The sequence below is a fragment of the Ranitomeya imitator genome, chromosome 3 (assembly GCF_032444005.1).
Source record: "Ranitomeya imitator isolate aRanImi1 chromosome 3, aRanImi1.pri, whole genome shotgun sequence".
NCBI lineage: Eukaryota > Metazoa > Chordata > Amphibia > Anura > Dendrobatidae > Ranitomeya > Ranitomeya imitator.
Genome location: NC_091284.1, coordinates 741,598,238 through 741,621,611, shown reverse-complemented (window position 1 = coordinate 741,621,611; position 23,374 = coordinate 741,598,238). Strand labels below are relative to the sequence as shown.

The window sequence follows — 23,374 nt, the reverse complement described above, 5'->3', positions numbered from 1 at the left end:
CCCAGTGCATGATGGGATACTCAAACAAAGTGTCATCAGGGGGCAGAGGCTGCAGTCACTGCCACAGCCTCTGCACCCTCCCTCATATGAAGAGTCATCAGTGATGCCTGTTTCAGCAGCTGGGCTGTGACGCTAGTCACTACTCATGGACTAGCTGTGAGGTGAGGAAGTCTGAGGTCAAAATCCAGGAGCGTATGTCATAAACAGAAGGATGAGGCAAAGGCATAGTCAGGTCACAGTCAAGGGTCAGAATTTCTATAAGGTAGTGGATTAAGACAATGAGGCCAGGCAAAAGGATGATCAAAGGCAAATACAAGGTCAGGCAACAAATATCAGAAAACTAGAACTCAAAGCACATTATAACACACACCACGTGAGCAGAGCTATAACTGGCAGAGATCAGAGGCAGTCAGCTAAATAGCCTGGGAATCATTCCAAACAGGAGACACCTGTAGGAAACCCAGCACACCCAAACCTTATTGGGCAACTGGACTGTCACTAATCACGCCTAGAGATCAGCATGCCCAAACATCAGTTTGGACTGATGAGCTGCCAATCACCACACTGAGTGGAGGAATTGTGACATGGGCTAGTCCCTGCTCTATTGAGCATGCGTCAGTTGTCAATTCAGAGGTATGCTCAGTAGATACTTGTCACTGTGCAATATGCACAATGACAGTGCTCTCTCTCGCCAGCTCTGAACAGAAGTTACAAGTCGACAAGAGAGAGCACTGTCAGTGTGCATTGTAAGAAAAATACCCGGTGTGCAAGAGACCAGCGCCACCCTTGCAACTAACGTCACAGGTAGTAGCATCTTCTTGAGATCTCAAACATTTTGACACTGGATAAGTCATACTTCCACTACATCTCCAAATATGTACTGTTGGTCACATCACCCATTTCTACATACAGAAAGTTAGTTAGGAATTAGGAAATGTTTATTCTTCATGGATTCTACCATATTTAGTATCTTCATGCCCATTCCTTTTTTTTGTAAAAAGCTCCAATGTTTATTATCATATTTGACAGTATCCAGGGTATTGTACTTTAAGACTAATTAATACATATTTTAGATCATATCCAAATATTAACCCCTTACCGACATCGGACGTACTATACCGTCCGTTGTCGGCTCCCCTGCTTTGATGCAGGGCTCCGCGGTGAGCCCGCATCAAAGCCGGGACATGTCAGCTGTTTTGAACAGCTGACATGTGCCCGTAATAGGCGCGGGCAGAATCGCGATCTGCCCGCACCTATTAACTAGTTAAATGCCGCTGTCAAACGCAGACAGCGGCATTTAACTACCGCTTCCGGCCGGGCGGCAGGAAATTACGTCATCGCCGACCTCCGTCACATGATCGGGGGTCGGCGATGCGTCTCCATTGTAACCATAGAGGTCCTTGAGACCTCTATGGTTACTGATCCTCGGCAGCTGTGAGCGCCACCCTGTGGTCGGCGCTCACAGCACACCTGCAATTCTGCTACATAGCAGCGATCTGATGATCGCTGCTATGTAGCAGAGCCGATCGTGCTATGCCTGCTTCTAGCCTCCCATGGAGGCTATTGAAGCATGGCAAAAGTAAAAAAAAAAAAGTTAAAAAAAATGTGAAAAAAATAAAAAAAATATAAAAGTTTAAATCACCCCCCTTTCGCCCCAATCAAAATAAATGAATTAAAAAAAAATCAAATCTACACATATTTGGTATCGCCGCGCTCAGAATCGCCCGATCTATCAATTAAAAAAAAGCATTAACCTGATCACTAAACGGCGTAGTGAGAAAAAAATGCGAAACGCCAGAATTACATTTTTTTGGTCGCCGCAACATTTCGTTAAAATGCAATAACGGGCGATCAAAAGAACGTATCAGCAGCAAAATGCTATCATTAAAAACATCATCTTGGCACGCAAAAAATAAGCCCTTAACCGACCCCAGATCATGAAAAATGGAGACGCTACGGGTATTGGAAAATGGCGCAATTTTTTAATTTTTTTTTTAGCAAAGTTTGGAATTTTTTTTCACCACTTAGGTAAAAAATAACCTAGTCATGTTAGGTGTCTATGAACTCGTACTGACCCTGGAGAATCATAATGGCAGGTTAGTTTTAGCATTTAGTGAACCTAGCAAAAAAGCCAAACAAAAAACAAGTGTGGGATTGCACTTTTTTTCTTTGCAATTTCACCGCACTTGGAATTTTTTTCCCATTTTCTAGTACACGACATGCTAAAACCAATTATGTTGTTCAAAAGTACAACTCGTCCCGCAAAAAATAAGCCCTCATATGGCCAAATTGACGGAAAAATAAAAAAGTTATGGCTCTGGGAAGGAGGGGAGTGAAAAACGAACACGGAAAAATGAAAAATCCCACGGTCATGAAGGGGTTAATATATACACTAAACACCCATTTGTAGAAAATAATGATAAATTGGGCAAAAACTCGAACTAACCTGTTGGACCAATTAAAAGGGGTAAATAAACCCAAAGAGTATATAAGCCTTAACCCCTTCATGACCGAAGGCATTTTAGTTTTTGCATTTCGTTTTTTGCTTCCCTTCTTCCCAGAGCCATAACTTTTTTATTTTTCAGTCAAAATGGCCACATGAGGGCTTGTTTTTTGCTAGATAAGTTGTACTATTGAACGACACCATTGGTTCTAACATGTCATGTACTGGAAAACTGGAAAAAAAATGTGTGGTTAGATTGCAAAAAAAGTGCAGTTCCACAGTTGTTGTTTTTTTTTACCATGTTCTCTAAATGCAAAAATTAACCTGACAATATGATTCTCCGGGTCATTACGAGTTTATAGACATCAAACATGTCCAGGTTTTTTAGTTAAGTGGTAAAAAAAAAAAACAAACTTTGGGTAAAAAAAAAAAATGGCGCCATTTTCAGAGACCTGTAGCGTCTCCATTTTTTGTGATCGGGGGCTGAGTGAGAGCTTATTTTTTTATTGATAACATTTTTCCTTTTTTGTTGATACCATTTTGGTGTAGATGCGATCTTTTGATCAACCGTTATTGCATTTTTTTGCAATGTAGTAGCAACCAAAAAAAAACATAATTCTGGGGTTTTTAATTTTTGTTATCAATAAGCTGTTTAGCGACCAGGTTAATTTTTGTTTTATATTGGTAGATCAGACAATTCTGAACGCAGCAATACCAAATATGTGTATTTTTTTATTGTTTTATTTTGAATGGGGCGAAAGAGGGGTGATTGGAACTTATATCTCTTTTATTTTTTATATATTTTTAAAAACATTTTTTAAACTTTTTGCATGCTTCAATAGTCTCCATGGGAGACTAGAAGCTGCAATACTTTGATCGGCTTTGCTACACACAGGCGATGATCAGATCGCCTGCATGTAGCAGAAATGTTCACTTGCTATGAGCGCCGACCACCAGGTGGCGCTCAAAGCAGTCAGGCTGTGACAACAATAGACGTCTGCTGGAGACCTCTGGTTGTTATACCGACCCCTCGGTGACCCGCAATCACATGACGGTGTCACCGATGGGCAGGATTTCTGGCTCACTTCCGGTAAGCACGAGTTAAATGCTGCTGTCAGAGATTGACAGCAGCAGTTAACTAGTTAACAGCAGCAGGTGGATCTTTATTCCACCTATGGCTGTTAGAGGCACATGTCAGCTTTTCAAAACAGCTGACATGTGGCAGGAAAGATGTGGGCTCCGGCGCAGAGGGATTCTGACATAGGCATATTATTACGCCCAACATCGGGAAGGGGTTAAATGACAATTTTATTTTAATTCTTCAAAAAAAAAACAGACATACCGTAAAACTGAAAGCAAAAACAGAGGCTGTAAAGCAATGCTGCAGGGATCAAATGAAAAAAAATAACAATACACAATACTAGATTGCTGTGGGAGATGTGCTTTCTAAGTAATGACAAAGTACCAAAGGTAAGCTAATCCTTTTTGTCGGTCCAACATATCCATATACTTCATTGTCTACAGGAAATGAATGCTCCCTCCTTTCGAGTGGAAAAGATGAGCGATGGGACCATGCTCCTTCATTACTACTCTGACAGAAAAGGCTTATGTCACATAGTCCCAGGTGAGCTCATCTAAGTTACTCAATTTTATTCATGGCAATCATTGTCACTCTTGCAACGTTTTTTTTATGAAAGTTGGTATTTGTTATGAGGTTGGCTACCCCACAGGAACTTTCACTTGACATCCAGGTTCAACTTGTGCACCAATTTTACAACTATGAGAATTTAATAAAGTTCCCCAGTCCAGATCAATCATTATGGGTTTTGTTGATGCCAGTGCCTTAATACATCAGTTTTTAGTTGTCTGTGTGTACTAAACATTATTTTTTTGGTAGATCCATTACAATGTATGTGCGTTTTTGTATGCTTACCTAATAGTTGTCAAAAAAAATGGAAATGTACTACTTTGATCCATGTTGAGCAGCAAACTCACCAATGGAAGTCAGTGGCACTGTGAAAAGAAATGAAAAACACTCGGATGTCATCTATGTACTGTCCTTATTTCACTGTCTAACTGGCAGGCGTAGATAAAAAAGTTCTTTATAAGAAAATAATAGATTCAATAAGGATTGTAAAAACAGACCCAAAAATCCATGATGCTGAAAAAGTCCAACAAACAGGCTCTCCATGCATTTGTCGTGACTGTCACTGTAAGGACACTTACAGCTTCAGAGCCAAACAGCTGATCAGCCGGAGTGATCCAGGAAGCCAGGTTCCCTCTGCAGCTTATTTGGTAAGCACTATAACTTGCCAAATAAGCCCTGACCTGATCAAATTAGCTCATCTCTAGTGAAGACGGCTACCAGTAAGTAGGTAGTAATTACACATACAGTGCCTTGCGAAAGTATTCGGTTCCCTGGAACTTTTCAACCTTTTCCCACATATCATGCTTCAAACATAAAGATACCAAATGTAAATTTTTGGTGAAGAATCACCAACAAGTGGAACACAATTGTGAAGTTGAAATAAATTTATTGGTTATTTTACATTTCTGTGGAAAATCAAAAATTGAAAAGTGGGGGGAGCAATATTATTCGGCCCCTTTACTTTCAGTGCAGCAAACTCACTCGCAGCTCATGTGTTCTGGTTTCACTCCAGAAGTTCATTGTGGATCTCTGAATGATCCAATGTTGTCCTAAATACCTAATGATGATAAACATAATCCACCTGTGTGTAATCAAGTCTCCGTATACATGCACCTGCCCTGTGATAATCTCAGGGTTCTGTTTGAAGTGCAGAGAGCATCATGAAGACCAAGGAACACAACAGGCAGGTCCGTGATACTGTTGTGGAGAAGTTTAAAGCCGGATTTGGATACAAAATGATTTCCAAAACTTTAAGCATCCCAAGGAGCACTGTGCAAGGGATCATATTGAAATGGAAGGATTATCATACCACTGCAAATCTACCAAGACCCGGCTGTCCCTCTAAACTTTCATCTCAAACAAGGAGAAGACGGATCAGAGATGCAGCCAAGAGGCGCATGATCACTCTGGATGAACTGCAAAGATCTACAGCTGAGATGGGACGGTCTGTCCATAGGACAACAATCAGTCGTACACTGCACAAATCTGGCTTTTATGGAAGAGGGGCAAGAAGAAAGCCATTTCTCAAAGATATCCATAAAAAGTGTAATTTAAAGTTTGCAGCAAGCCACCTGGGAGACACACCAAACATGTGGAAGAAGGTGCTCTGGTCAGATAAATCCAAAATCGAACTTTTTGGCAACAATGCCAAACGACATGTTTGGCGTAAAGGCAACACAGCTCATCACCCTGAACACACGATCCCCACTGTCGAACATGGTGGTGGCAGCATCATGGTTTGGGCCTGCTTTTCTTCAGCAGGAACAGGGAAGATGGTTAAAATTGATGGGAAGATGGATGGAGCCAAATACAGGACCATTCTTGAAGAAAGCGTGTTGGAGTCTGCAAAAGACCTGAAACTGGGACGGAAATTTGTCTTCCAACAAGACAATGATCCCAAACATAAAGCAAAATCTACAATGGAATGGTTCACAAATAAACGTATCCAAGTGTTAGAATGTGCAAGTCAAAGTCCAGACCTCAATCCAAGCGAGAATCTGTGGAAAAAGCTGAAAACTGCTGTTCACAAACAATCTCCATCAAACCTCACTGAGCTCGAGCTGTTTGCCAAGGAAGAATGGGCAAGAATTTCAGTCTCTCAATGTACAAAAGTGATAGAGACATACCCCAAGGGACTTGCAGCTGTAATCGCAGCAAAAGGTGGCGCAACAAAGTATTAAGTTAAAGGGGCCGAATAATATTGCATGCCCCACTTTTCAGTTTTTGATTTTCCACAAAAATTTAAAATAACCAATCAATTCCGTTCAACTTCACAATTGTCTTCCACTTGTTGATTCTTTACCAAACATTTACATTTGGTGTCTTTATGTTTGAAGCATGATATGTGGGAAAAGATTGAAAAGTTCCAGGGGGCAGAATACTTTTGCAAGGCACTGTACATATTTGATACCTAACAAAGGAATTTAAAAAAACCTGCTGCATTGGTGCTTTATATAACAGTTTAATATTCTCTTGTACTGATTATTCATTGGTATTTCTAGGGATTTTGGAATCTGTGGCAAAAGATTTCTTTAATAGTGAAGTAACCATGCAAATTATATACCAAACTGAGGAGAAGGAGCGCACTGGAAAAAGAGAACATGTCATATTTGAAGTTTTCCAGAAGAGTGAAGGCTGTAAGAAAAGCATTAAACCCCAAAAAAATTTTGACGATAAAGAACAATCTCTCAAAGACCAGGTAGAGTTCATTCATAGTCAATAGTATTGTAAAGCTGGAATCACATTGGACAAAGAATAGGCCTGGAGTATAGCATATCCCTGGCTGTGAACTTGGAGGTGGGATTGGCTGAATAGACAAACTTTCATCCTGAAACCAGTTATTATATGTAATGTTCTAATATAATAATGTATTGCTGGCAGCGGATACATCCCTGTACTGTCCAGTCATTCAACAGTGAATGTATATTTATTCAGGAATAAAGATAACACAGCTTACAACTGGTATTTCCCATAGCTTAGGATCTTAGCACCTTGTCTGTCAGCTCGCAAAGTGAAAGTAATAATATGCTCCAGCTACACACATAGTGAGCAGGAACTTCCTGATTGTTTGTTTTTTAACAATATATCATTGGCAATACAACACTACTGCTGGAGACAGAAACTCGTATACTATTAAAGGGGTTGCTCGGTCCAAATCGATAAGTCTGCAGTCACTTTGTGTGACTTCAGACTAATGCATCCCCCTAGTGCATGCACTGTGCCCTGCAAGGGTTTGCCAGTTTGTGAGCTGGAAGGTATGCATACATTATACACACTCCCGGCCAGAGCCCGTCCAGAAGGCTTGGCCTTGCTCCATACACTTGTGTATGGAGCAAGGGTGCGCCCACTATTCGGGCTTTGGACGGGGGTTGGTATAACATACAGTGGAGAAATCGGCATATCCTCACAGCGCACAGTGTGTGATCTGGGGGAATTCATAAGTCTGCAGTCACACAGACTGATTGCAGACTTATTGATTTGGACCAGACAACCACTTTAAAGAGTAGCAAATAGTAGTTGATTCAATATATACAATAATAGCCATTATTCCAAGATGCATTTAAAGGATTTTCAGGATGAGGTGACTTCCTAGTCAGCCATTTCTCATTTTCCAGTTATTAGGCATATTTGTATCAAAATCTGTCAGATTTGATGGGAGCATGCAGGGCTTTTCTTCCTTCAAGTTAACAGACGTCATGACAAAGTCAATAATTTTAATATTTAATATATTACAGGCCCATAGAGGAGTAAAGCAATCAAGTGGCAAAAATGTTGAAACGTTAAAGAAATCTCACTGGGACATTATCAGAAATGTTGTCAGATTTGGAAAAGGTGAGTGAACTTCCATTAATTATCAGACAAGACTTTCATAGAGGAGCTTATGCAAGGGCTATAAAGCGTACAGAGGCAGAAGCTACATCCGGGACCTGGACAACCTGGACAGTACTTATTGGACGGGGGCCTGGTACAGATGGGGGACAAGGATCCAACATGTCCCAATTCAGACTGCTGATTGTTTTGTTCTCCAGGATATAAGAGGAGTCTTTATAGAGATAATAGGAGTGCGCGGTCGGGCTACTTGTATTTGAGAGAGTCGGGAGAGATAGCCATCCACTGAACAATCAACCAAATTATCGTGTATCCAACAGCTATTTCTTGTACCTGCTGAGGCATAAAGGGAACCTGAAAAACAAAGGAAAACGGAAGAGTCAGCTCAACCACATGGAGGTCCGAGACTTGGAATCAGCTGTGCCACAGGATTAATTGTAAGAGACAAAGGGGACATTCCAGCATCAGGATCTTCTTAAAAGCATCAAATTTAATAGGTAATTATAAAAAAATATAGCACAAGCATGTCACAACCCCACAGGGAATTTTACCATAGCAAACGAGTTTCAGACGTCTGTGCGTCTTTAATGACTGCAATGAAATGCGTTTGCTACAGTAAAATTCACTGCGGGGTTGTGACATGCTTGTCATATTTTTTTTTTTACCTAATACATTTGATGCTGGAATATCCCCTTTCTTTCTTATAAAATGAACCTGTTTGTGAAAAAAGCTAATAACCTGCAGATATGGGGTTAATCTGCAGGTTAATAGCGTTTTGACACCATGCGGCGCCGCCGCGGGTTCAGTCACCGATTTGTGTATAGGGAGCGGTGGCTGTAACTGCGCCCTCCAGCACTGACTGACTGTGGCTCAGTGGGCGGACTATCAGTCAGGGCCAGTTGCGCGGTTACAGACCGCCGCTCTTTATACACAAAGCAGTGACTGAGCCCTCACCAGCGCCACCCCATGACTGAATGTCAAACGCTGCCTGGGGGAATAAAGTTACCGTATATACTCGAGTATAAGTTAACCCGAGTATAAGCCAAGACCCCTAATTTTACAACAAAAAACTGTGAAAACTTAATGACTCGAGTATAAGCCTAGGGTGGGAAATGCAGCAGCTACTGGTAAATTTCAAAAATAAAAATCGATACCAATAAAAGTAAAATTAATTGAGACATCAGTAGGTTAAGTGTTTTTGAAAATATCCATAATGAATCAGGAGCCCCATATAATGCTCCATACAGTTCATGATGGGCCCCATAAGATGCTCCATATTAAAATATTCCCCATATAATGCTGCACAAAAGTTAACAATGGCCCGATAAGATGCTCCATAGAATAATATAACCCCATATGCTGCAAGGCTGATGGCCTCATAAGATGTTCCATAGAATATTATGCCCCATATAATGCTCCATAAAGGTTGATGGCCCCATAAGATGTTCCATAGCATATTGTCCCCCATATAATGCTGCACTAAGGTTGATGGCCCCATAAGATGCTCCATAGAATAATATGCCCCGTATGCTGCAGCTGCGATTTAAAAAAAAGAAAAAATGACATACTCACCTCTCATCGCTGGAGGAGAGGTGCCGGGGTACTAAGCAGGTGGGCACACCAGTGCGCTGGGGGAGCCAGGTGTGGGAGTCGCCGCTGACTCAGGCCCCCGACACTTGCGATATTCTCCTGTCCCCGTTCCACCGCCACACGCCGCTGTGTCTTCTGGGTCTCTGCAGTGACTGTTCAGGCAGAGGGTGCGCACTAAACATGTCATCGCGCCCTCTGACCGGAACGTCACAGCCAGAGAATGCGGAAGATGGAGCCCAGCAGGGGAATGGGGACAGGTGAATATCGCATGGCTCACCCTTCCCCATCATACTCACCCCCTCCTGGCACGGTCTTTTTGTATGTCCTTCCTTCTCCAATGGTTTCCGGCACGCGCCAGCAGCTTGTTCCTGTGTCCAGAGGTCACATGGTACCGCTCATTAAAGTAATGATTATGCACGCCACGCCTTTGGGAGTGGAGGCGCGTCCATATTCATTACTTTAATGAGCGGTACCACGTGACCGCTGAACACAGGAATGTGCAGAGACCGTGCTGGGAGGCTGAGTATGATGTGACAGCTGCCGCTTCACCGACTCCCTGGGACAATGACTCGAGTATAAGCCGAGGGGGACACTTTCAGCCTAAAAAAATGGGCTGAAAATCTCGGCTTATACTCGAGTATATACGGTAATTTCCTCCAGTAGGGAGGCTCTAAAACCACTATTAACGTGCAGATTAACCCCATATTTGCAGGTTAATAATGTTTTTTCACGTGACCAGTTCCTTTTAAGGTTCATTTAGACAAGACGATAATTATGTGTTCAAGTGTTCAATAGAGATCTTGTTTGCTGATTATTGGCTGTATAAACATGAGTTCAATAATTTGACAAATGAGCAAAACACTTCTTCGCTGGGTAATTTGATTTTTCCTGCTGGTAGTAAAATCATTGTTCTCAGCAGCACATTGTCCTGTATAAACACAAGATGTGTGGCTATTAACGACTGCCAATCAGTTTGCATGTAGCCAATAAGCGATTATATAACAGCCATGGTCAGTTGGAGTAATTGAGTCCTTACTGGGGATGAATGGACCAGTTGAAGTTTGAGTTCATCTGGTTCAACCGAACTTTAGTTCAAAGTTTGGTCTCTTGTGCCAAAACAGTACCTCAACTTGAACCCCATAAAAATCAATGTTGACCCGGACTTTAGAGCTGTAAAATCTCCCTCTCTCTCCAGAAGTCCGTGTTCGGAGGTCAGCACTGGACACTTGCTTTACAGTTTGGGTCCACTCATCTCTAGTTCTTACACTACAGGCCTCATGGATAACATCCTGCAAAGACACAAAGTGGAGGAGATGTCCACAGCAGCTGATCACATTTTTTAAACAAACATGATTATGATTATACATATGTTGCTGTCATATTATCTGTTTTTCAGGAAGTTTGTTAAATACCTTTCAGCCAGTTTATCCCAGCAGACTGTGGATGGATGAGAAGGCGTTCTGTAATGAGTTCCCTTTTCATATTGTTTTTGACAAAGAAGTAAGGAAACTGCAGATATTTTTTATAACATTTAAGAAAATAGGTTCTTTATGAGATGCAAACCTAACTTGTATGTTGTAGTCCATAAAGACAAACTAAAGAGTGTTCGGCTGTTCTTCACTCACACTGGATTGAATAGTCATATCACTGCTGATTTCTTATGAGTTAATTGGTGGATATTTTACGACTACACATTAACCTTCGTCCGGCTGAGTAGGTACAATTGTAACTATTCCGTTTTAAAATTGCAATAACTTTTTTTTTCGAAAAGCCGTAGAGGGCTGAAATTTCATGACATCTCTGCACTTTTGGTCCAGAATATATTGGCCAAATTTCAATAAAATATATATGAAGGTACAATTGTACCTCTGCAGCCTGTTAACGTTGTAAAATTATGCAGCCTGACGAAGGTTAAACTGTGGATGATGTGGATACAACACTTACCAAGAAAAGGCATGAATCTGACCACCAAAATACAAAAAATATATGTACCGTATTTTTCAGACTATGGGCGTGGAATGGAGTGAATATTCATTTCTCTTTAGCAGTGGGCATAGGAGTTAGCCACAGCCTCCTGCCTCCTGTGACCCGCTGCTGCACCCCCACCTCCCCTCCACAGCCGGATTAGGGACATCTGGACTATAAGACTCACCTAAAAGATTTTAGCGAAATCGATTAATATTTAGAGGTTGCACACTTTGATCACTTTTATCTGAAAGTACTGAAATTCATGAAAATGTATCATCGACATCACACTAATGTGTATGTTGTGTTTCTATTATGCTTTGCGGGTAGTTTAACTGAAAATGAGTACTAGAAAGGGAATTTGGTTACTTGAAAAGGTGCCTGGTGGTGAATTTTTGGGAGCTCGACTCCCTTCCAAGGAACAAGTGCTTTTAGTTTTTATTTACCATCACAAGGAAATGAAAGAAACACTCTAGTGTGCTGCTAAATCCACAAGTACTAAACTACAGGAAGTGTGGAAGAAAGCAAGTATCCCTGTCATGATAGAGGAGAATATCCAAACTCGTATACAGAAGTTACACAAGGAATATCAACATCTGGGTAAAGAGAAATCAAGAAACATTAACAAAGCAAATATGAAGCGGCAGATTTGGAAAGTTGATCATGTTGAGCTATTTGATATTGCCAGGCAAAATGTGATGTCCATGAATAGCGTACTAGAAGACGATAAAGCATTCCTTATGTCACAAAGAGAGGATCGTATGAGTTCATCAATGAGTGGTGTAGATAAGATTTTGGCCTCACAAATTGAAAAGAAGAAAATAAATACAGAAAAAAGGAGGCATACAAGATGAAACATTATAAAGAAATCGCCAAAATGAACTAAACAGTTATAGTGGAACACTCAGTCTCATCTCCATCATCATCAATTCACGATGAGGACAAATTTTCTGCACCAGCAGTGAAAAAATCTTGTGCAGGTCGTAGATTAAAACCTCTTGATCACACACTCACGGCTACATGGGATTGAGAACAACTCTCCATTCGACAAGAAAGTACTTCATTTATTGCAGCTGCAAAAAGCCTTGGTCACGATGTTTCATGCATTTCCATATCTCCATCTACCGTTTTCCGAGCTCGGCGATTAACAGAAGACAAATGGCTGAGAACATGGTAAAGTCACTGTTTGAAAATCCTCCTCATTTAGTCTTACATTGAGATAGTAAATTGTTTCCCTCGGTTGCCTGAGGGAGTGTCAAAACTCTAGAAGATAGAGTTGCTGTTCTTGAAACTGGAAAAGATTTTGAGCATTTGCTTGGCGTACCTGTTGCCCAGAAAGGTACTGGTGAGCTGATGGCTGAAGTTTTTATTCAGGAGGTGGACCGATCCGCGCTACGTGACCGTATCATTGGTATATCATTCAATACAACTGCATCTAATACAGGAATGATCCATGGAGCATGTATCAGAATTGAAACTGAATTTGGGCGACCATTGTTGTGGTAGGCTTGCCGCCACCACACCCATGAATTAATCTTGAATGGAGTGTTTGGTAACTGTTGTAACATACCATCAAGTGGTCCTGACATCCAGATTTTCCGAAAGTTCCAAAATCAGTCGAATTCAGTTGATAAGAAGTCCTATTCCACGATGTTAGATGAAGAAAATCCCATTCAAGGTTTTCTGGAAGAACAACGTGTGAAAATGGTGGCTTACCTCAACAATGTCTTGAAAGATGGCAGTCATCCAAGAGAAGATTACAAAGAGCTATTACAACCATGATTTCTATATCTTGGAGGTTGGGATGAAAACTTTCGAATTTAGGGTTCCAGGGGCTCTGACGGAAGCAAGGTGGATGGCAAAGGCCATATATGTACTCAAAATTGTGCTATTCACTAAACAATTGCACATTTCTAATACTGAATTGAAAGGAATAAGAAAAGTAGCGCATTTTGTCTGTCTAATATGTGTCCACTTCTGGCACGAGGCAGTTGTAAATCGTTGGGCTCCAAAGAATGATTTGGAGATGCTACAGCTTTTGCAATATTATCCAGATAAAGATGTCAGAGAAAGTGCCCTCACAGTGGCTAAGGGTACCGTCACACTATACGATTTACCAACGATCACGACCAGCAATACGACCTGGCCGTGATCGTTTGTAAGTCGTAGTGTGGTCGCTGGAGAGCTGTCACACAGACAGCTCTCCAGCGACCAACGATGCTGAGGTCCCCAGGTAACCAGGGTAAACTGTTGTGAATTCTGTGGCAGAGCTCCCTCCTGTGGTCACAAGTGGTACTTCGGCTGGTTCTCTCTGTGAGCTTCCGTTGGTGGAGGAAAGTGGTACTGCGGCTTCTGAGTTTCCTTCCTCAGGTGATGTGGTGAAGTCGTTAGGTGCTGCTCTATTTAACTCCACCTAGTGCTTTGATCCTGGCCTCCAGTCAATGTTCTAGTATTGGACTTGTTTCCTACTGGATAGTTCCTGTGGCCTGCTGCTCTGCATAGCTAAGTTCCTCTTTGCTATTTGTTTGCTGTTTTTTTCTGTCCAGCTTGTCAATTTGTTTTTTACTGCTTGCTGGAAGCTCTGGGACGCAGAGGGTGTACCTCCGTGCCGTTAGTTCGGTACGGAGGGTCTTTTTGCCCCCTTTGCGTGGTTTTTGTAGGGTTTTGTGTTGACCGCAAAGTTACCTTTTCTATCCTCGCTCTGTTCAGAAAGTTGGGCCTCACTTTGCTAAATCTATTTCATCTCTACGTTTGTCTTTTCATCTTAACTCACAGTCATTATATGTGGGGGCTGCCTTTTCCTTTGGGGTATTTCTCTGAGGCAAGGTAGGCTTATTTTCTATCTTCAGGCTAGTTAGTTTCTCAGGCCGTGCCGAGTTGCATAGGGAACGTTAGAGGCGCAATCCACGGCTGCCTTTAGTGTGGTTGGAGAGGATTAGGGATTGCGGTCAACAGAGTTCCCACGTCTCAGAGCTCGTTCTTGTTTTTTGGGTTATTGCCAGGTCACTGTATGTGCGCTGATCTCTATGTCCATTGTGGTACTGAATTACCTTTCATAACAGTAAACATCGGGTTACTAAGCGCAGGACCGCGCTTAGTAACCCGATGTTTACCCTGGTTACCAGCGTAAAAAAAAACAAACAGTAAATACTTACATTCCGGTGTCTGTCCCTTGCCGTCTGCTTCCAGCACTCACTGACTGCCGGCCGTAAAGTGAAAGCACAGCACAGCGGTGACATCACCGCTGTGCTATGCTTTCACTTTACAGCCGGCAGTCAGTGAGTGCGGGAAGCAGACGGCAAGGGACCTGACGGACACCGGAATGTAAGTATGTAGTGTTTTTTTTTTTTTACATTTACGCTGGTAACCAGGGTAAACATCGGGTTACTAAGCGCGGTCCTGCGCTTAGTAACCCGATGTTTACCCTGGTTACAAGCGAATGCATCGCTAGATCGGTGTCACACACACTGATCTAGCGATGACAGCGGGAGATTCAGCGACGAAGAATGTTCCAAACGATCTGCTACGACGTACGATTCTCAGCAGGATCCCTGATCGCTGCTGCGTGTCAGACACAGCGATATCGTAACGATATCGCTGGAACGTCACGAATCGTACCGTCGTAGCGATCAAAATGGCACTGTGTGACGGTACCCTAAGAGTCACATTTGGTATCTGTCAGAAACTAACATAGGATTGGCATTTTTGGATGAATGAATGAATCAGTCAGGCTGAGAAGGATAAGATGTTTGAAAATTTAAGAATGAAACCGGCAAAGAGAAAGGAACTGAAATGGTTGGAAGGTAAAAACCTAGTTTTTGAAGGAAAAGAGCTCAGCGATTTTGTTACAAGTAAAACAATGATATTCTTTGAATTGTTTGGGATCCACGACATAGAAGAATATTGCAGTGATACACTAAGAAGCTCCGTCAATGCTCTTAAGGTGGTGAATGACACCACGGAAAAAGGCATTGCTCTGTTAAAGAAATGTAATAATTCAATCAGAGATGATCAACAGAAACAGTTCTTGTTAAGAGTTGTCGAGTATCATAGAAAAGCCGTCACCAAGTGAACAAAAGAAGGAGTTGCATCTTTCACAGCACATTAGTGTAAATCATTTAATACGTATGATACTGCCTATCAATGTTACTGTTTATTGTCATTATTATTCTAAGTTTTTAATTGTTTGAATTTCTAATAAAAAATACTTAACATTGAAAATCTGTTTTTGCATAATTTTATTAAACTGATAAAAGTGTGCAACCTCTAAATATTGTTCGATCATCTTGAAATTTGGCATATATACTTTTTACATTAGTGAGACTCGGGGCGCAAGTAAAGTCTGCTACAATTTGACATTTTAATTTTTACCATACAAAATGAAACACCCTAGTGGACATGTACAGTTGTGCTCAAAGGTTTACATACCCCGGCAGAATTTGGGCTTTCTTGGCCTTTTTTCAGAGAACATGAATAATAACACAAAACTTTTTCTCCACTCATGGATAGTGGATCTGTGAAGCCATTTATTGTCAAACTACTGTGTTTTCTGATTTTAAATCATAATGACAACCCAAAACATCCAAATGACCCTGATCAAAAGTTCACATACTGTGGTGATTTGGGCCTGATGCACAGAAGTTGACACAAATGGGTATGACTGGCTACTAAAGGTAACATCCTCATCTGTGACTGGTTTGCTTGTAATCAGTGTGTGTGCATAAAAGCTGAGTGAGTTTTGGGGATCCAGACAGACTCTTGCATCTTTCATCCAGCCACTGATGTTTCTGGATTGTGAGTCATTGGGAAGTAAAAGAATTGTCAATGGATCTACGGGAAAAGGTAGTTGAACTGTATAAACAGGAAAGGGATACAAAAAGATATCCAAGGAATTGATAATGCCAAGTCAGCAGTGTTCAAACTGTGATTAACAAATGGAAAATCAGGGCCTCTAAAAAAAACAAAAAAAAAAAACATGTTCAGGTAGACCAACAAAAATTTTGCCCACAACTGCCAGGAAAATTGTTTGGATGCAAAGAAAAAAACACAAGTAACATCAGCTGAAATACTGGACTCTCTGAAAACTAGCGGTGTGGCTGTTTCAAGATGCACAATAAGGAGGCACGTGAAGAAAAATGGGCTGCATGGTCGAGTCGCCAGAAGAAAGCCATTACTGCACAAATGCCACGAAGTATCTCGCCTACAATATGCAAAATAGCACAGATACAAGCCTCAAAACTTCTGGAACAAGGTAATTTGGAGTGATGAGACCAAACCTGAACTTTTTGGCCATAACCATAAACGTCACATTTGGAAAGAGGTCAACAAGGCCTATGATGAAAGGAACACCATTCCTACTGTAAAGCACGGAGGTGGATCGCTGATGTTTTGGGGATGTGTGAGCTACAAAGGCACAGGAAACTTGGTCAAAGTTGAAGGAATTTGGATGTTTTGGGTTGTCATTATTATTTGAAAAGAGAAAACACAGTAGTTTGACAATAAATGGCTTCACCCAACCACTAACCATGAGTGGAAAAAAAGTTTTGGTGCTATCATTCTTATTCTCTGAAAAAAGGCAAAGAAAGCCAAAATTCTGCCGGGTTATGTAAACCTTTGAGCACAACTGTAGATGTAACACAATACGCTGCATACATAAGCATCAAGGAATGGTGAATAGGAAAAGTGGAGATGACAGAAAATATCACACAGTGTAAAAATAATTAAAATACCAAAAACTAAGAATAATGCAGAAAAAAGTTGCCAAGGGGCAAGAAACGGCAGAGAAAATATTAGTGTGGGCAAGGTAGCGGCAGAGTGTCTAGATGCCCACCACACTTGACAAGCCCGCCATGGAATTTATTACTGTAGATATGTGTTAAATATGCTGCTATATGGACCGTGTCTCGTTAGGGACATCTTATGTTGTGTTAGGTCATTTCTACATGCAGGAGTCTGTGTCTCACCACGTTTTGTTATGTGGAGTCCATTTTCCAACAATGTGTGTATATTTCCCTTTAGACAATGGATTGCATTTTATCAGCACCGTTTCATAAAGATCACACATTTTTAATGTACACTGCTCAAAAAAATAAAGGGAACACTCAAATAACACATCCTAGATCTGAATGAATGAAATATTCTCATTTAATACTCTGTTCTGTACAAAGTTGAATGTGCTGACAACAAAATCACACAAAAAATCATCAATGGAAATCAAATGTATTAACCAATGGAGGCCTGGATTTGGAACGATACTCAAAATCAAAGTGGAAAATCAAATTACAGGCTGATCCAATTTCTGTGTAAATGCCTCAAAACAAGGAAATGATGCTCAGTAGTGTGTGTGTGTGGCCTCCACGTGTCTGTATGACCTCCCTACAATGCCTGGGCATGCTCCTGATGAGGCGGCAGATGGTCTCCTAAGGGATCTCCTCCCAGATCTGGACTAAAACATCCGCCAACTCCTGGACAGTCTGTGGTGCAACGTGACGTTGGTGGATGGAGCGAGACATGATGTCTCAGATGTGTTCAATCGGATTCAGGTCTGGGGAACGGGCGGGCCAGTCCATAGCTTCAATACCTTCATCTTGCAGGAACTGGCTGCACCTTGAAGTAGGACTTGGGGGTGTTGTTCGGCGGTACCCCACCGTCTTTTTCCTACATTTCTAGGGTAATTCTGTGCTTTCTTATATGAATAGTGTTTAATAAAGATATATATATATATATATATATATTTTCTAGTACGTTGCCTTGTGCGAAGCTATCTTTTTAGGTTCTGTTATATGTGTCTCGCTTCATGGCCCCTCAGGGGATTTATTAAGTGTTCTCTGTATTTTTGCAGGAAGTGCTGACATACTCCAGCCACATGAGGTCTGGCATTGTACTGCATTAGGAGGAACCCAGGGCCAACCACACCAGCATATGGTCTCCTAAGGGGTCTGAGGATCTCATCTTGGTACCTAATGGCAGTCAGGCTACCTCTGGCGAGCACATGGAGGGCAGTACAGCCCTCCAAAGAAATGCCACCCCACACCATTACTGATACACTGCCAAACCGGTCATGCTGAAGGATGTTGCAGGCAGCAGATCGCTCTCCACGGCATCTCCAGACTCTGCCACATGTGCTCAGTGTGAACCTGCTGTCATCTGTGAAGAGCACAGGGCGCCAGTGGCGAATTTGTCAATCCTGGTGTTCTGTGGCAAATGTCAAGCATCCTGTACAGTGTTGGGCTGTGAGCACAACCTCCATCTGTGGACGTCAGGCACTCAGACCATCCTCATGGAGTCGGTTTCTAACCGTTTGTGCTGACATGCACATTTGTGGCCTGCTGGAGGTCATTTTGCAGGCCCCTGGCACTGCTCCTCCTGTTCCTCCTTGCACAAAGGCTGAGCTTGCGGTCCTGCTGCTGGGTTGTTGCCCTCATACGGCCCCCTCCACATCTCCTGGTGTACTGGCCTGTCTCCTGGTAGCGCCTCCAGCCTCTGGACACTACGCTGAAAGACACAGGAGACCTTCTTGCCACATCTCGCATTGATGTGCCATCCTGGATGAGCTGCACTACCTGAGCCACTTGTGTGGGTTGTAGAGTCCGTCTCATGCTACCACGAGTGTGAAAGCACAACCAACATTCAAAAGTGACCAATACATCAGCCAGAAAGCATTGGTACTGAGATGTGGTCTGTAGTCCCCACCTGCAGAACCACTCCTTTATAGGGGGTAGCACAAAATACATGGCATGCATGAAATATTATTTTTTTTCCCCTATTGCTTTCTTCTTACATTTTATCAAGGCTGCCACATCTAATTGTCTGGGGCTTACAGAGACAGTTCTACTCCTTGGTCAATCTATCGTACAAAACTAGCAAAATACTATTCTACTATACTATGGGACTACGTACATGAGCAAATATGTGTTTTCAGTAAGGAAATAGGCAGCAAATATTTCTGTAAAGTGAATCTTTAGTGTCAAGGGACTTTAAATAATAAGTTGCCCTTGTATGCTGCATTTCTCCTCGCAGCATGCTCTTTAAATAATAATAATCTTTATTTTTATATAGCGCTAACATATTCCACAGCGCATTACAGTTTGCACACATTATCATCACTGTCCCTGTTGGGGCTCACAATCTAAATTATCTATCAGTATGTCTTTGGAATGTGGGAGGAAACCGGAGTACCCGGAGGAAACCCACGCAAACACGGAGAGAACATACAAACTCTCTGCAGATGGGATTAGAACCCAGGACTCCAGCGCTGCAAAGCTGCAGTGCTAACTACTGCGCCACCGTGCTGCCCATAAAGAGACTAGTGTGATGATGTATCATACACAGCATGCACAGACATAAGGGATTCCTGTTCCCCAGTCTGTATCTAGCACATGTTCAGAAGCAGCAGCAGCATAGGTGACACTGTACAGCAGGACTGAGCAGAGTAGTTGTGAATACAGCACTTGATTGGAAAATTGAAGGAACTGTTAAGTTCAGTGGAGGAAGTCTGATAATATGGAGTTGTTTCAAAGTCAAATGCCTTGGATATTTGACCAGGATCTATGGTCACTCAAGTAGTATGGGTATGAAAAGGACGACATAGTGTTCCAGCAGGACAACGACCCAAAACATACTTCGAGATTGGCGAAGAAATGGTTTAATGACAATGAAGTTGAGGGGCTGGATTGGCTCCCACAGTCCCCAGACCTCAACCCAATTGAACATTTGTGGGTAGAGTTGAAGAAAAAGCTGTATACATACCCAAGTGAGTAGACCAGTATGCACCAACTTTGCGAATGTGTAGAGGAGACCTGGGATCAGATTTCGATTGAGACATGTTTGAATCTGATCAAGAGCCGCCCAGTAGGATTCAGGTGTTGAAAGCCAAAGGTGGATTTACAAAATAATAACAAAATAAACAATTTTTAGGAGACAAACAGTAACAATGCAGTGACATCTGCATAACTAATCATATGCAAAATAGTTGCAAGTCAAATTTATGAATGAGAGAGCCAAGATTGTCTATAAAATGATGGAGACTACCATGTTCCAAGCAGTAGTAGATGCTGAGATATGGAGCCTGAAAGTCAAAAGTTCAAAACATTGTTACCTTTTTGCTCGTCAGTGTAAAGGTGACTGTAATCAGAATGGATTGTGAACTTAGGAGGCGATGGATGGTAAGAAGCGGCTCATAAGTGGAGAAAAAAGATTATTTCTCTGATACAATATATTTCAGAGTTTCATATATTCCTTGCACTATTAATTTATGCAAAGTTTGTTGAAATTAAAGTGAAGTGAGGAAAATCAACGTCTTTCTATTTTCTCATTGTATTGGGCTAGATCATTATTCATATTTATATGTTTTTTTCTATTTTCTACTGTGATCAGCTGAAAATAAAGCAGGCCGGAGTAAACATACAGAAATACGTCCCAGGAGTCCAAACTATGGACATCAGATTAGATGAATATTTCACCATCGTCCACCCACAAGTTACTTTCACTATCTCAAACATTAAGATGTTCACCAATAGTCAATTTGTGCTGAAGACAAAGCGAGAAATGATGCCGGAGTCCTGGAAGAAGCAGCCTACGCTGAAGCTCCGAGGTGACCTTGTCGTAACTTTCTCCATATATTTCTATAGATCGCTGTTCTCATTCAGAATTCAGTCGTGCAGACAAGGAATACAGAAAGCACATGAAGCCTGTTCTGGGTGATTTACAATTATTGATATTCAGAACAGTGAGCTTTTTCTGCTTCTTTCTATTGTTTTAACACTTAGATAATGTTAAGTGGCTGAAAAGAGTGTCTAGCCTTGAGATGAAAGGCTACAGTCAGTCAGTATGGCGAGTGCACTGCACGCGGTCATTGATATTGCCAGTGCGAGTGGGCTATCACATGACTACAAGTATACAATTTGCATACTGCCGCTCATATTCTGACTAGACATGCTCGTCCTCTCTAAGTGCATGAGCATGTCGTGTCAGCATGCGATCGCAATCATGCAAACCGCATACTAATGGTCACGTGACTGCTAGCTCTCATGTGCAACCCTGGAAAATCCTGACAGCGAGCGCGAGCGAACTGTCAGGATTCAGAAGTCTGCAACCAAATAGAATTAGTGTATACTTTGATCTCAAGCCTGGATGACTCCTTTAGGGTTATCTAAAAGTGTTTATGCAGATTCCTCTTTACCAGACAAGAACCACTCACTAAATCCAATTATTTTAACATTTGAACCAGTTGCAGCAAATACCCCAATCATGGGCGAGAGGTGCAGATGTCAATGAGCCAGAGGCACGTCTACGTCTCCGAGGGTTTAATGTATTATTGGCTCAGTCCAATACATGATGAAAGACACTAAAGTCCCATAGTTTCTTTTATATTCACACCTTAATTTGCCAGTGCTTCCTTCTTCTAGACATCAGATGATGCGTTGGGGAGGTATATAATATCGGGGCAACCTGAATTGGTTTGCTGAGAGGAAATCTGAGTTATCATACGACTCCTAATACTTGAGGTGCTGCACAACTGACCTTCCCTTTGCGTAAGTGCAGACCAACATTTTCTCCACAGAAAATTGTTCCAAATGAAGCAAGTCACACTCCGATCAGTGTCTGATCATATCGTAATCCAATTTTCTAGGATGAGGAGAATGAAAAAAGTTTCTTCATCTTCTCGATTTGGTCTGTCCATGAAAATCGAGTCATTCGAGTGCAGTCCAATGTTTCTCACGGATCTATAGACTTGAATGGCTAAGTGCATCCGATTTGTAGGCAAATCGTTGATGCTGCAATTTTTGTCCTCAGAGCGACTCGGTCTGGGTAAAAAGTCAGACGTACACAGTTCCATAGAATAATATGGGGGACAAGAGTTATCCGTCAAAACGACAGGTTGCATTCGTCCGATTTATACGGTCATCTGCACCTGCCCTTAGTCTTAAAGATGCCTCACTTAGTCTCTGTGACCCTTCTTTCTCCCCTCACCGAAATCTCACCACTGCACCAAAAATGAAGAAATAGGACAATGGGACAACACACAGGAGACACAGGGACAGCATGGGAGACAAGAGGGAAGAAATACAAACATGGTTAAAATTGTTGGTACCTCTCGTTTAATGACAAAAAAACCCCACAATGGTCACAGAAATAACTTGCATCTGACAAAAGTAAAAATAAATAAAAAATCTATGAAAATGAACAAATGAAAGTCAGACATTGCTTTTCAACCATGATTCCACAGAATTTAAAAGATAATAAAACTCATGAAATAGGCCTGGACAGAAATGGTAGTACCCTTAATATTTTGTTGCACAACCTTTTGAGGCAACCACTGCAATCAAACAATTCCTGTAACTGTCAATGAGACTTCTGCACCTCTCGAGGGGTATTCTGGCCCATTCCTCAAGCGCAAACTGCTCCAGTTGTCTCGTGTTTCAAGGTTGCCATTTCCAGATGGCATGTTTCAGCTCTTTTCAAAGATGCTCAATAGGATTTAGGTCAGGGCTCATAGAAGGCCACTTCAGAATAGTCCAATGTCTTCCTCTTAGCCATTCTTGGGTGTTTTTAGCTGTGTGTTTTGGGTCATTATCCTGTTGCAAGACCCATCACCTGCGACTGAGCCCAAGCTTTGTGACACTGGGCAGCACATTTCTCTCTAGAATCCCTGGATAATCTTGAGATTTCATTGTGCCCTGCACTGATTCTAGACACCCTGTGCCAGATGCAGCAAAGCAGCCCCAGAACATAACAGAGCCTCATTCATGTTTCACAGTAGGGACAGTGTTCTTTTCTTGATATGCTTAATTTTTCCATCTGTGAACATAGAGCTGATGTGTCTTGCCAAAAAGTTCCATTTTTGTCTCATCTGTCCATAGGACATTCTCCCAGAAGCTTTGTGGCTTGTCAACATGTAG

General features: G+C 41.8%; 1 protein-coding gene across 1 annotated transcript in view; it reads left to right on the top strand.

The window, feature by feature from the left end:
- Positions 1-23,374, top strand: part of LOC138671752 (guanylate cyclase soluble subunit beta-2-like) — a 69,582-nt gene that overhangs the window by 25,062 nt on the left and 21,146 nt on the right. Inside the window, exons 5-9 of the mRNA XM_069759904.1 lie at positions 3,968-4,067; positions 6,593-6,794; positions 7,852-7,922; positions 10,906-11,009; positions 20,850-21,066. Coding sequence (XP_069616005.1) covers positions 3,968-4,067; positions 6,593-6,794; positions 7,852-7,922; positions 10,906-11,009; positions 20,850-21,066 — 694 coding nt within the window. The remainder of the gene's footprint in view (positions 1-3,967; positions 4,068-6,592; positions 6,795-7,851; positions 7,923-10,905; positions 11,010-20,849; positions 21,067-23,374) is intronic.